This window comes from Rhodnius prolixus, unplaced genomic scaffold, assembly GCF_049639745.1.
Source record: "Rhodnius prolixus isolate KJV_2025 unplaced genomic scaffold, Rpr scaffold_9, whole genome shotgun sequence".
Classification (NCBI taxonomy): Eukaryota; Metazoa; Arthropoda; class Insecta; order Hemiptera; family Reduviidae; genus Rhodnius; species Rhodnius prolixus.
Window position 1 is genome coordinate 6,591,462 of NW_027411604.1, and position 14,321 is coordinate 6,605,782.

The window sequence follows — 14,321 nt, forward strand, 5'->3', positions numbered from 1 at the left end:
AGCGGTACCATGAAGTAACTAACCGTATTGTGCGCATCTTTTCTCTGCCAGGTGGGGTCATAACTGAAAACTGTTTTATTAACCTACTGCTGTTTATTCAATTGTTAACTAAGATTTAACCTCGGAATTAAAACCAATACCGTGCGGCGTTTCGGACAGTAAGTATGATTTCAGCTCAGAAGTTTCATAATAAGTAAATGTTCTTTCTTGTATATATGTATTTAGTACTATTTTTTTATTAGTTTCTTTCTCTAATCATTTTATGAATGTGATAGCGAGTACAAATTTTGAAGCCAGTGAAAGCTGTAAGCAGTCATAGAAATGTGGGGAAATGGGTCAACTCCTAATCTAAAGTTATGCTATAATTCTACAACTATCTAATTATAAGTAATAAAATCTGTAACATAACTTTAGGATTAGGGTAAAATCGGTCGTGAGATTAGATTTACAGAAAATCTTTCAAGTTTTCAATTATGGTTAGACACATTTCTGTTGCGAACAAGAGATAAGTTAATCTTTGATTTCCTTTAAAATTGGATAGATAAAATGAATAGCGATATTTTACATAATTTTTTTAAAAAGGCATCTCTAGAAATGAAACAAGTTTATGCTTTCAATTAAATGCAATATTTATTTTTATTAACATACAATTTTTGAATAAAATAACTAAAATTTATCTTAAAATTTCACATCTCTGGCATCTTCGATGATGTAGGACAAATTATGTTTCATTCAAATAATTAGTTTCAATACACATTAAATTTTGTAGTTAGCTGGGAACAACGAATCACATTCTCTTTTTTAGTTCCTGAAGGATACCAAATGTGACCGAAACGCCAGATCAATAGTTTCTTAAACACTTTTACATTCATAAGCACGCAACGTATACACTGTAATATATTGTAACAACTGCTTTCGAACATCCAGTTGATTAAGAAACAAATACCTAGTTTCATTTGTAAAATTTGTACGACTTATTTAATAGTTCCTTCTAAATAACTTTAGATCGTTTCATCATAATGTATTTTCAGTTTTTCAGGATTATGTTACATGCTACGATAAGACTTGAATATAAATCATTAATACGGAAGTCTTTGTTTCATTAACTGACTCTGTAATGATGCAGGCTTCGAAGTACAAAGGTAAAATGTACAGGAAACTCCTAAAAATTTTGAAGAGGGTCAATCTGTGGCCTTTGCCAAACCTATGAAGGCTATAAACTAACACGAATGGGATTCATTTATTGGACTAATTTTAATTACAATCTGGATATAACTTAGTTTCCAAGTTTCCAGCTATAAGTTTTGATGATATTAGATATAAGTTAAGAAATGTAAGTAGATCCCTTTACATCTATTTTAAGAAAAAATCAAATTTGCCTGTTGTGTTGATTTAACTTCAGGAAATATTGTTTTATTTATTTAAGTACTTATAGGCGCTAATGGCCATAGACGTCGATGCGCCGGCATAAAAAAAAAGAAGTACTTATACAATTATGAGCTTACAACTTATATACAAAGTTTAAACTTTTTATAACGGATAGAACCTCAACTATTATTCTGAAAACTTGAAGTTGGTGATTCACATCCAAAGAGTGAATTAAGTTTCTTAATTTTTGCATTTACTTCCTCCGAAGTGAATACCTGTAATTTTAAAATATTTACTATAACAAAAAAAAATTTGAAGGAAAAGTGAAATTTTTACGAGATAAGCAAGTGCTTTACTTTTTTTCTTGGAATAATTTTATCTGGCTGAACAGAATTTGAAGCGGTATCTATCTTCTCCTGCGGTCCGCAATAGTTCTTTATGTCTTTAACTAAAAAAAGTGATAAAAGCTGGTTAAAAAAGAGGGTGTTGTTTTCGTACCTTCCTGCCACATCTTTTAACTTCGTTAAAATAAATAAATACAAACCTGTAATATGACTTGTAGTTCCTTTTCTTTTAACTAGCACAGCGTCAATTCTCGCACAATTCTGACGTAATTCTTGTGAAACACAAAAGTCTTGAACATTCTGAAGATTAATTTGCTCTCGTTTATCTTGTATAAACGATGAAATCCAACAACTGACCTACAATCAAAAAGAAATTTAGTATTTTGGGAAGCAAATAAGGTTCTATTTTAAATTTCTTTAGCTACTAGAAGCACTACGAATAACATGCAGTAAAACCCAGGTTTATGCATTATCTGTGTACATACTTCACTGTAGGGAGCCAGAATTTGTACGAATTCTGGATTAGCTTTAAGATCTTCTTCATCAGTACTCTCACTATTTTCTTCCTCCATTACGTTTGTCAAAACGTTTATTGGAAGAAAATCTTAAAAAAGTTTTCCACTTAAAATTGTCGTAACCAGACCAAGAAGTCGTTCAATATCGAAAATATTTTAATAATCTGTCACATATTCCATTCCTGATCCTGGCCAGGTAAAAACTTTAAAGAAAATGCGTCTAAGTAGACAGTCGACAGAAGAAAATTTATATATCTTTTAGTTGTAGTTATAATTTAATGAATCGCCTAAATGATGAGATAACTGAGTGAGCATCTGGGCATTAACGATTTTAAAGCCTGAATATAACCTCGCAGCCCACGTTGGTGAAGTATGAGCCTTCAAGACATTGCATTGCAGTCTTATTTCAAGAAGTTATAACATAAACCTACTAATGATTGTTTTAAGAACAAAGACCTTTGAATTTCTCACTGATGTTACTTGTTATTCCTTGTACACATCCTTAGTATCAATGTAATGAACTTTGATAAATGGCCGGTAGGTTTTTTGATAAAGCGGTCGTGTGTTATTTTTCTCTATTAAACAGAATGTGTTTATAAATTGTTTAATTTCTTATTAGTGATTAACAATAAAACAAGAATGGCAGCAACGCGAGAGGAAGAACAGGTGAATACCAAATTAGTCATTGTACCTATATACCTATAGATGAGTTTCTGATCCCTTATCATCAGGATAATTTAGATTCTGACCAGAAAAATACAATACTAAGGGTTTTAAAGAAAGGAGGAAATTTATGTACCACTTTCAATTTTTTCGGTATCTATTGACAGATCTATTTTTTAATTGTATCGCTTATAATTTGTCTTAAAACAGTTTTATTATTTAAAATTTAATGACATATTTTTATTGCCAAAGATTTCATTGGAAAAAGTACTAATAAATGTACTAAACAAATTCATTTATAAACAATTAATTTTTCTGTATATTTTGCATTCATTTTGTAGGAATCAAGATTTGATCTACTCGCCCATCTTCCAAAAGAATTAAGTCTGAAAATTTTTACGTATTTGACAGGAAAAGAACTGTCGGTTGTATGTAAAGTATCCAAAAACTGGAGGGACTTAGCTAATTTTAATTTATTATGGAAAAAATTGTGTATAAAGGAATCAATAGGCCAAGATACTGAATTCATTACTAGAGGTAAGTTACTATGTTGTAAGATATTAGGCTACCATATATTCACATGTAAAATTCAATCTATGTGGTCTGAAATGCATCGAATTCTCATCTTTAAAAACACATCGTCACCACTCCGTAAAAATAATGACGTAAACTGTTGTACCGTAAATTTTTTTATCAAACTCGGACATTTTTTAAGAAGTGTTTGATCCCACAAAGCTTATAATCATTGTTTAATATATTTTAAAAACATGAATAGTCTCCTAAACATTGTAAAGCTGAAAGTACTCCATGTGAGTCATATAATTAATATGACTAGTAAAGTAAAGTAAAGTAATTGCCTATTTTTTCAGGCGAGCTTTACGTCCAACTATCAATTAGGTGTCGTGGTCGGAGGCAACTAGCTAACGTACTTTACTGTAAATTTCTTTTATTAACCATTTAATAAAATCCAAGGCCTAAGACCGGGAATCGAACCCAGTACCACAATACATCTTAGCTTTGCGGGTCTCGCCACTAACCGCTCGGCTACCGTGGCGACTAATTAATATGACTAACTCAATTGATTGCCTAATTGATCCTCGAAATATTTTATTTTCATGTTTCAGAATCACTTGAAGTGAAGAGTGAATTAGAACCAAAATGCAGGTGGGCACAATTGTACCATGAAAAGATGAGGCTGCTTTCCAACTGGGCCGAAGATAAACATATATGGTTGGCATTAGATAAGCAGAAACCGTCGGTAGATGTATACCAGAACATTTTGGCCGTGGTACATTGGACAAATGATTCCCCGGCAGTCGATATTGTGGATATTACTAAAATTTCTTTACAGCAGCTGCAAACACTTCCGTTGCCTTTTAATATTCCGCGTGAACCAGTTGGAGTGTGCATCAATGCTTCCGTTCTTACTGTTGAATTTAGTAACATTTCTGTCATATTTGTGTGTAACAATGGAAAATTTCATTATGAAATATCCGTGATTCCTGATTTACAAATAGTGTGTCCACTTGGTCAAGAACCAGAATTTATAGAAAAATATCAAAGTGATAACCGATGTTGGACATTATGCTTAGCGGGTCGTTATATTTGGTACCAAGCTTCCTCGGTAGTTATTATTTACGATAGAACTTCAAAAAAATTTCGAAAAATGGATGGCATTTTGCAAGTGGTTGCAGTTGAATTACAAGGCGAATTAATTGTGGTCCAATGTCCGCATTCTATTCAAGTGTTTTACGGTGATGGAAAATTGCTTTATACATATTGTGCGCATTCAAATCTGTTTTATACAGGTTTAGTAATGTCGTCCACATCGTTTGCCTTCCTACAATCTGAAGATTTTAGTGATCCTCATGTTGTGCAAGTAAGTGAAATATTTTTTTATTCTCTTTATTTTAAATATACTTTGTTAATTATTCCAATGTTGCACTACTGCATTTATTTCTAATCTTCGAAACTAAAATAAAGTATTTTCTGACCCAATGTTTAGATAAAGTAAAAGGCTTTAAGTGAAATTGAATGTGCTAATGAGCGTGAATAACTCCAAAAAATTAAAAATTATATATATATATATATATATATATATATATATATATACGGAAGCGCAGACTTAATTTAGTTCTAGCGATTAACTGTAAATCTGGTATACTACTGTAACTTATTTTTATTTGTTGTTTTAGGTTGAATTAAGTACCTGGCAAATATATAAAGAAACTACATTGAAAGTTTATCGAATAGCTTTACATAAAAGTATGATTCTTCTGCTATCTCAAGAACCATTCAGTCTAACGTCAATATTACAAGGTGAAACTAAATGGAACAATCTGATACGTGGTACAAAATATCTACGTCCTGGTAAAGACTTTTTTAGTGTTATTTGCTCAAGATACGTGTTCGTTTGTCCATCATTGGCTCGGCTAGATATGTTCTCATTGTTTGATGTGAACAATGGTCAACATTTATATGATACATCGTTAAACACATCATCGTATAATATTCAAACAGTGTCCGATTACTGCCTTGTTGTGCATTCAAAAAAGACAACTATAAATATTCGTTCTTATGTATAGTTCGTGTTTAAAGTACAAAAACAAAATTATTTGAAAAAAGGTTCATGGCTGGTGAAAAATAAGTTAAAACATTAACTTTGCTATTTTTTTTATTTAATGAATTTTTTATCTTGTCTGTAATATTAATGTAAATTTCAATGCTTTAAGCTAACAAAAAATTGTTTACTAATATTTGTTATGATTATTTAATTTTTTAATGATGGTTAAATAATAATCCCAATTTTTTCTGGTCTCATATTTTTTATTTTATGTTAATTAAGTAAAGTTTCGTCTTTTTATTCTTATCGCAATTCTATAATTAAAGTAATTATTAGACAATCGTTGTATTTTACAAGATGTATTCTATTATGTAAACAACCTACCTTTTTTAACATTTTTTAGTCTATATTTTGTGATTTATTTATACATGGGGTACTGGTCCACATTTAGAAAATGAATAAAATTAAGGATCCAAAATAATTTTTTATTTAATAATTTTTTTCTCTTTTTCTAAATGTTTTCGTTAATTTTGATATATTTTTTAAAAGTAATTATTAAATTTAATTTTCACTGTGTATTCATATACACTTATCGCATTTACCTATTGTACCCTGTAGGTACAGGTGTAAATTACATTAAATTACATTTATTTTATATTAAAGTTATTCTTAACTTAATTTTCAACGAACCTTAATTCTATATTTAATTGGTAGATTCACATTTTAATTATAATTTGTTTCAACTTATGTTTAGGTGGGAATATAGCTTTTTCGTGATCTGTTTTTATAGAAGTAAATTAAAGCAATCGCCTACTTTTTCAGGCATCCCAGTCCCAATTAAGTGTTTTATTTGGGGGAGAGAGAAGCACAAACTTTACTATTAATATTTTTCTAATTAACAGAAACTAGCTACACGCGGGATTCGGTCTGGGGATCTCCTATCTACGGTTCCAAGCTTCACAACCACTAGACCAACACCCCTCGCCATAATTGTTGATAAAAAGTAAAGTAAATCGCCTATTTCTTCAGGCGGGGCTTAACGTCCAACTACCAATTAGTTGTCGTGGACGGAGGCGGCTAGCAAACATACTTTACTGTAAATTTCTTTTATTGACCAATAAATAAAACCCAAGGCCTAGAGACCGGGAATCGAACCCAGTACCACAATACATATTAGCTTTGCAGGTAATTTGTTGATAATCTTATATAGAAGTATGGATTAGAACTAAGCCACTTTTTCTCAGTGATTTCAATTTTTTGTGCTAAAGAAGGGTATGATTAAAGGTATTACTTTCATATATTAACAAATGAAAATGTTCTAATTCGAATTAGTTTCTATTGCAGACTTTATAAAAGTAAAAAAAATTCAGCTGACAGTTGAGTCATTAATTAGACCAACATTTTTCCTTTTACATTCTGCCACATGATCAATCTTGAGCATGAATCATGGAGTAATACTGACAATACTTGAGATTCTATTCGGTAATATGGATCAATCTGCCGACAAATCATGCTTCAGTCTTCGCTCCTACTTTATTGTCAATATATCCATTGGGGTATTACCATTGACGAAGGGTTTGCTTATTGTTTGTAGACTTCTTCCCCTTAAGGGCGTTCTGTAGCCGCCATTGTCCTTGATGTATTCCGATCATTAAAGTTTCTTGCAAAGTAGCGTATTCATTAACGTTCCAATTTATTGGTTTATTTTCTCAAGTAAATAAAATTCATTCTGGTTTTGAATTGTGCTATATTACTAGAAGTTACGATGTTTTCTTTTTCTTACTTTGTTTTGTTTTAAAATTCTACTTCATTCATGGAAATAAAGGAAGAAATTTTTTTATTATTATGGAAAACAGAAAAGTTTAAACGAGCAAGTGATGTGAAGGACATAAAAATTGTAAATTAATTCAACATTTATATTCGTCTAAAAAAAATGTAAATTAGTAACTCAAAAAATTATAATTATAGACAAATAATTTAAAAGTGAAGAATGATAATTATCATAATTATAATTTTGTAAGATAGTATTTAAAATTCTATCTTTCATTTACTTACGTAGTCAAACAATTTTCCTTTAAACATACTGATATTTTAAACTTATAATGTTTGAATAATTTGTTTTATGTAGTCAGTACCTACATATACGTTACCTCAACAAATTCATCGATTAAAGGTAGAGAAAAAAAACTATGTTTTTGTATTTGATTAAATTTATTAGTTACACTTACAGATGCTACAAGTAAGAGAAATGAAGAAACTGATATTTTCTCAATGATGATGATGATCGTCGGCCGGCTGTTTGATCCAGTAACCGTGAGGAGCGAAATGATGGTGGTGATCATGTGTTGACGGTCCTCTGAACACTTTCATGTGTACTCGTCCGTGATGGTCTAAAAGTAATTTTTAAGTAAATCTTAGTAAGAATTCTTAGAAAGAAAGAAAAATTCATTTCAACATTGGCTATCTCATATAAATTTTGTAATTAATTTTACTACTTACGACTGGCAGCCTCTACTTCTTGATCATAGTTAACAGGAATTGTCTTGGTTTCCGCAAACATTAAGCCGTAAATAACAACAGTGCACAATAAAATCAATCTTCTCTAGAAGGCGAAAAAAATTAGTCAAAAAAAGTTGTGGCTTTCGGCATTATTCGTCTTATAAACAAAGAGAATCTTTTATGAATTTAAGTGATTCATGTATGCGATTTGAATTAAACTTGTCAAGCTTATAACTGTAAGGAATAATTTTAATTTTGAACTCATTGGACAAAATTGTGAATAGGAGCTCTTTATAACTAAATATAAAATGCTTTGTGGAACATCTAAAATAATAAAAATATACATATGTGAACAATGATAAATAGAAAAGCCAACAAGAAAAGTGGAAATAACGCTTAGAATTAATAAAAATATCATATTAAAATTAATTTCATCTAATTTACGGGTATTTATTTGACATATCAAATTCTTCCCGTACGAGGAAGTGGGCTGTTTCTTCACCGTCCTTCCGGCGGGTATGTAATACCAATAACCCACATCAACCCCGAACATCATCCAACATACAACCTCCGTTGGGCCTTTAAAGATAGTTGATATATGCAGCTATTTGGGTTTACCATACTAACAGGCAAATTCTAGCTCATTATTATTACAAACACAGTATTCATATAAATGTTTACAGAAATATGCTATGTACAAACACTAATACTAAGTCACGATTGATCTGTTAGGTCACAGTCGATTTTGATTATGGACACTCCCATACCAATACCAATCTATTAATCAAATTTCTTTTCTGCAGTTTTCATTTTTTCTCTCTCTTTTTCTTTAAATTCCATAATTCAATTATGGCAGAGGGATTGTACTAATTAAATCTGAAAAGAGGCAATCAGAGATTTTGAAGTATACTAACTTTCGCAAATAATTTGGAATGGAAAGCATGGCGAGTTTACTTTAGGAACGCTCAGATTTTGTTTAAAAGGAAATTAAAAACAAATTTATTCTAAAAGAAAATTAGTAGCCAGATTTTAGCCCACAAACGAATCAACAAGAAAACAAGAATTTCGCATCGTAAAAATAAGTCGTCTATTTTCGTCTGTAACTGTTGGAGTTTGATTTAAAAATCTTGCCATTTTCGAAGGTCACCAACACGCGATTTACTTTCATTTATTTTTTATTTTTGTACACTAGGAATTTCGAATGAAACAGATTGCAGTAAATCTGGTTTTATAGATGGATCATTAATTTCAGATTTTAGATATCAGAAACGTTAACAACACCATAAATGAGCGTAAGTCTACACTGACTACACTACCTCTCCACACAAGAAATGAATAGTATTACATAAAAACAGAACTAAGAAAAAAAGAAAATAAAATAAGGTAGATGTAATTAACTTACTATATACCACATGATTGACTGTATTTTGATATAAGCGAAAAACATAACTTGCTGGTTTTTATACACAGAATGGAGACATCGACAAAATGCCCCTCCTAAATATAATGAGTATTCCAGCAACTAATCAACCGAAAAACCAAAACGCAAAGATTCAGCCCACAGACTTTCACACTTATTCAAGTATGAACACATGTAACAATCTGCATATCACTCGTTGCAATATCTGTAATTGGGTAAGATCTCTCGCTCTCTCTAATTTGAGAAAGTAACCTCAAGGGTCTTTGGTCGTGAAGTAGTTCTTATCTGCTTAGGTTTTCTATTTTTCGTATAGATCTAGCGAAGTATATAAAAACTTTTCAGAACATCCCATGCTGGAAATCTGCTGAGAGTTGTTCTGAAAATTTATTGAAAGCGCTTCGTCAGATATAGCTAAAGCTGTTTACTTCATCCTGTAAACATTCTTTCTGTAAAGATGATGAGATTGTAGACGGGTAACTAAGAATGTGAAGTTACCATTGCCAAATTAATCCATAGATAAGTAATTCCGGACTACGTAGTTTGATTGAAAAATTTAAGATTTTTGCTTCAGTGTATTAATAATTCAGGCAGAGGTAGAATAAATTCATAGGGAAGCTAGAATTGTCACTTAAAATTGCAAAATTAATGGAAAAATAAGGGACTCTCTTCTAGATTTACTGGAAAGATAGAGATTTCTGCTTCAGTGTTTTAATAACTAAACCAGAGGTGGAATGGTATTCACAATATAGCCAACGTCCACATCAGGCTTACCCGGGTAAGTGCCAGGACCCATATCGTTTCTAGGGGGCCCCGACTATTTCCGTCCCTCTCAGAGACCTAGAAGGAGCGATTAAAGACGTTAAGTCAACAAAGCACAAGGTACATGGTTTTAAACAGAATGATTGCCAAAGAAGACGGCTAATCTTCAGAATATCGACTGGCCTATTTATTTAGATCTTTTTATTAACTGTGTACTTTTTAATCTAGTTGGCTATCGCCACATGATTTCCTCCACAAAGGGGCCCGCTTTGGCTCTGTCGCCTAAGGTCCCTCAAAAACCTGGAGCCGGCCCTGCATCTAGTAGTGAGAGAACACAAAGCCTTATCAAAGAATAGACTCCCGAAAGGTGAATAGAAATATCGCCCGAATTCCCAATGAAGTATTTCCAATTTAGTACTCTATCCAAAGTGACACTTGATAATTTGGCGGGCCTTTTGCATAGAAATTTAAAGTACACTAAGGCCAATTCCCTCCTTTAGGACAATGGACAGAGAACTGATTTAGATGCTTATAACGATAGGCAATTCGTATCACACCAACGTTTTAGTACTTTTTTAGCTGAATTAGTACTCCTTCAAGCGCACGTTTATTTCTTTTAATTGGTTTATGTAAACATCTTCGGCATATTGATAATTATTTATTCACCAAAACAATTTCTACATCAACTAAATAAATAGAATTTAGTATTTAGAATACTCCCTTGGAGAAATCCAAGCTGGGTAGGTTCTGTAATCCGTTATTTTATTGTAGAAACAGTCCATTCACTATAATTTCAATTGTATACTTTATGAACCAATTCGGCAGATTAAGTCAATCTTCGCAGATTCTTAGCAAGATCGAGTCATACATTAGAAGTGGTGAAATCTAAAAGTAACGCTGTTATTTTATTAATTGTAAAACCTAAATGGAGGTCGTTTCCTTTTCCTTTTCTAAAACCACTTAGGGTAGGTGATTTGAACCTGTTCGACTAAGCAAATTGAAGAGCTACTTTGTGCTTAAATTTTATTGATCAGTAGCTGTTGACTACATGAATAAAAGTATTCGATTGCTTCATTAGGGCTTCAATTTTCTTCCAAATTTCAGTATTTGGAGTAATATTACAGAATTGTCAGAAATATATATACAAATACTTGTTCCACAATTTAATAAATAAATTGGTGGAATATTTTACATACGTTATGTAGACTACATACTCAAACATAACCTAGACCAAGAAGTGGCATAAATATTTCAGCCAATATAGAGTAGATGGGGGTTTTTATCCCAATTCCAAACCGTCATTAGATAGTTACTGCTAATTCGGACATTTCTGTTTGACCGGTAGTTTTAGTTAGAGCTATTAGTAGGTCAAGGAACTGTTGTGCATTCACATCGTTTAGTTTCTGTTTTATAACAATTGAAGTGTTTTTGCCTGGGATAGAAATGTAAATATTAGAAATATGCAAACAGAAAGCCATCCACCAAAGCTTGAATATATCAGCAAGTTGCATGTTCAATGGGTTAAAAAATGTTTTCCTTTAAAGACTTTACTTATTTAAGCATTTTTGAAATGATTAGAATAACATATTCATCCATATTTTATTTAACAATCATTATTTCGGTGAGAATGCAACGATGTCCGTATTTTAAATTTGAATTCTCGCGCCTGTTTCCAGCATAAAATACATTTACAAGTTCTCAGTTCTAAAATATTACTCGCACAGAATTACAAAAAAAATTAATTAATGTATAGAACATGTACTAGATTTCAAATCTTTTAATTCATAATTTTAACAAATGTTTAATTCGTTAATATTATGGATAACACTACATAACCTCCCTAAATCAGTCTGCTCAGTCAGTACGTACAGTGCGGGCAGGGGAGTACAGTGCGTGACGTCGAAATACCTACCCTAATCTGGTTATTCTACCTCTGAGATGGTTGAAAGACCGAAACCGAAAAAAGGGTTTATTTGTTATCAAAAATGCTATCACGGACAAAATTACAAATATTACGCACTGCGGACGTAACCTCATTTTCATAAGACTAGTAAATTCTTAAGCCCTTACGAAGACCTATAAAAAGTAAAGTTCGAGACATGTTAGTTCTATATCGAAGTGAAGTTACGAAAACCACAAGACGAAGAAGATGAGTACGATAAGTTTAATTCGCTTGTAGAACGAGTTAGACCTGTACATGAAATTGACTACTTATATTACATTAACAGTGTAACTGAGGAGTCATTAAATCAACAGATATTGATTTAATAAAAGGAGCATTATTTGATATTAATTAACCTATGTACGTATTAAAATTGTTTATGTATTTCGGGAGAATCAAGAATTGAAAGAAACAAGTTTTTGTTATTGATGTACTTCGTATAATATAGCCAGTGTAAGAAAAAATAACAAGATGACAATATGTATAAATTTTAAGCTTGAAAGAGGTGAAAACTTTGGTATTCATACATGATGGTGATTTCGTCAATTCAGATGAAAAATTAAGTGGCTTCGTAGATAGGACTGATATGAAGTTACTATTGACGATTTCGTAACAAGAATGAAGGGGGTTGTAGTGCCTACAAGCAGGAGTAGAATGAGAAGTACTTGTTGGAGCAAGTGCTGTGTGAACAAGACCTTTCTTTTTTGTATCGGCTTCATAAGGTATTTTGCTTATCTTTGTCATTTGGCCCTTTAATTGTTCACATTTACTTTAATATCCACCAAGCACTCGTTACAATTGCAATTACTTTTTCTTACGCATAATAATTACAAGGTGTCACGTTCAAGTAGAATGTTATTCAATTTTCAACGGAAATATTTGTTTTCGAAAAATGTTTTTACGAATCGTCAAGTTTCGTGTGTGATGAAAATCAAGAATGGAAAATTCAAATTTTGATATTTAGTTTAATGGCTCTTTTTGGCGAATATCTGCCAATCTAACTGCAAATATACTGAATCTGATTTTTCGTATTTTCTCTTGAACAGCATTTACGATATTCTGTAAACAATATACTTTCATTATATTGTTGTGGTCTAAGCGTGTATTGAAACATTTCTCTTGAGAAATGGATAAAAAAACAAAATTCTCTGTAATAAATAAAAGACTGCTATGGCAGCTGGTATGGAGCATTCTGTACTTATGAAGAAATCGTGGAGTACTACCTTTCCAATTGTCAACGAATTCAGTCTCCCTAATCAAAAATCTTTAAGAAAATAGTAAATGCTCTTCAGTTCGCATTGATCTTACCATTCAAATGACCTCAAAATCTGTTATCCTCCATCTGGCGAAATTCTTTCTTTGCAAAATTATTGTTATGTGCATATCATTGTTTTAGTTTAATTACAGTTACATTGATTTATTTTTATGAATGATAATTCCTCAATAGTTATGGAAATTAAATGTGTTTCTTTAGCTTTTATGAATTAAATGAAATAGTTTTGATAAAAATTGAACTTGAAAAATAGTTTATTTTGGTTGACAAACTTTATAAACTAATGATTTAAATTTATGGCAGAGTGTAACTTGACTAAAACAAGTTTAGTACAACGTTAATTTGCAACGTAGGAGTAATTCATGTAAAAATAATGTTTCACAATGCTTCGAATACCTTTCTAAAAGATTGATCGGTTTAAAAGATTTAAATAAAATTTCAGCATTCATATTTGATTTATTTCTTTAATTCCTGAAAGATACAAATTTATCTTAAACAAATAGTTGTTTTTTAATTTTCAGTTTCATTGAATAGAATTCATACTATTCATTCATCATTCATCAATAAATTCAATGATCATGGAATGCTTTTTATTAAAGATTAAATCTATAAACAGTTTATTTCATTGAATGATGATTTTCTTGTGTGCCAATAACTGCAAAACTGTCCATCAACTAAAGTGGAAATGAAAAACATCGGTCAAATGAGTATGTACAACTTTTGTTATGAATCAATTGCTAAAAAAAATTATTATTAGGTATGTATAATTTGCATGTTTGTATTACAATCTTATTTATTAAATGATTTTTTTACTTAAATTAAAAAAATAAAAAGTATTATTTAGTAGGAGAATAAATAAAAATCTTTAATTTGAAAAAAAAAATATTTATTTGCATACCTATTTTGTTTTTACATAGACTTCATATTTTACACTTTACTATTCAAACAATATACATATAAATCAATAAAATACAA

At 31.0% G+C, this 14,321-nt stretch overlaps 2 protein-coding genes and 1 long non-coding RNA gene across 3 annotated transcripts in view; 2 read left to right on the top strand and 1 right to left on the bottom strand.

Moving 5' to 3' along the window:
* Nucleotides 1–949: 949 nt before the first annotated feature.
* LOC141454588 (MAP3K12-binding inhibitory protein 1-like) lies at nucleotides 950–2,337 on the bottom strand. The gene is made up of 4 exons (XM_074129022.1): nucleotides 2,198–2,337; nucleotides 1,913–2,069; nucleotides 1,725–1,816; nucleotides 950–1,643 (listed from the first exon to the last, which is right to left on the bottom strand). Exons 1-4 carry the CDS (start codon nucleotides 2,282–2,284, stop codon nucleotides 1,548–1,550), a joined length of 432 nt encoding a protein of 143 aa, XP_073985123.1. The 5' UTR covers nucleotides 2,285–2,337; the 3' UTR covers nucleotides 950–1,547.
* Nucleotides 2,338–2,625: 288 nt separating this feature from the next.
* LOC141454573 (uncharacterized) lies at nucleotides 2,626–5,707 on the top strand. The gene is made up of 5 exons (XM_074128978.1): nucleotides 2,626–2,764; nucleotides 2,847–2,893; nucleotides 3,232–3,427; nucleotides 4,015–4,769; nucleotides 5,086–5,707. Exons 1-5 carry the CDS (start codon nucleotides 2,758–2,760, stop codon nucleotides 5,473–5,475), a joined length of 1,395 nt encoding a protein of 464 aa, XP_073985079.1. The 5' UTR covers nucleotides 2,626–2,757; the 3' UTR covers nucleotides 5,476–5,707.
* Nucleotides 5,708–11,975: 6,268 nt separating this feature from the next.
* The window catches only part of LOC141454592 (uncharacterized), a 319,464-nt gene continuing 317,118 nt past the window's right edge, over nucleotides 11,976–14,321 (top strand). The window contains exons 1-2 of the long non-coding RNA XR_012458796.1: nucleotides 11,976–12,795; nucleotides 13,868–14,053. This is a non-coding gene — a long non-coding RNA (uncharacterized lncRNA). The remainder of the gene's footprint in view (nucleotides 12,796–13,867; nucleotides 14,054–14,321) is intronic.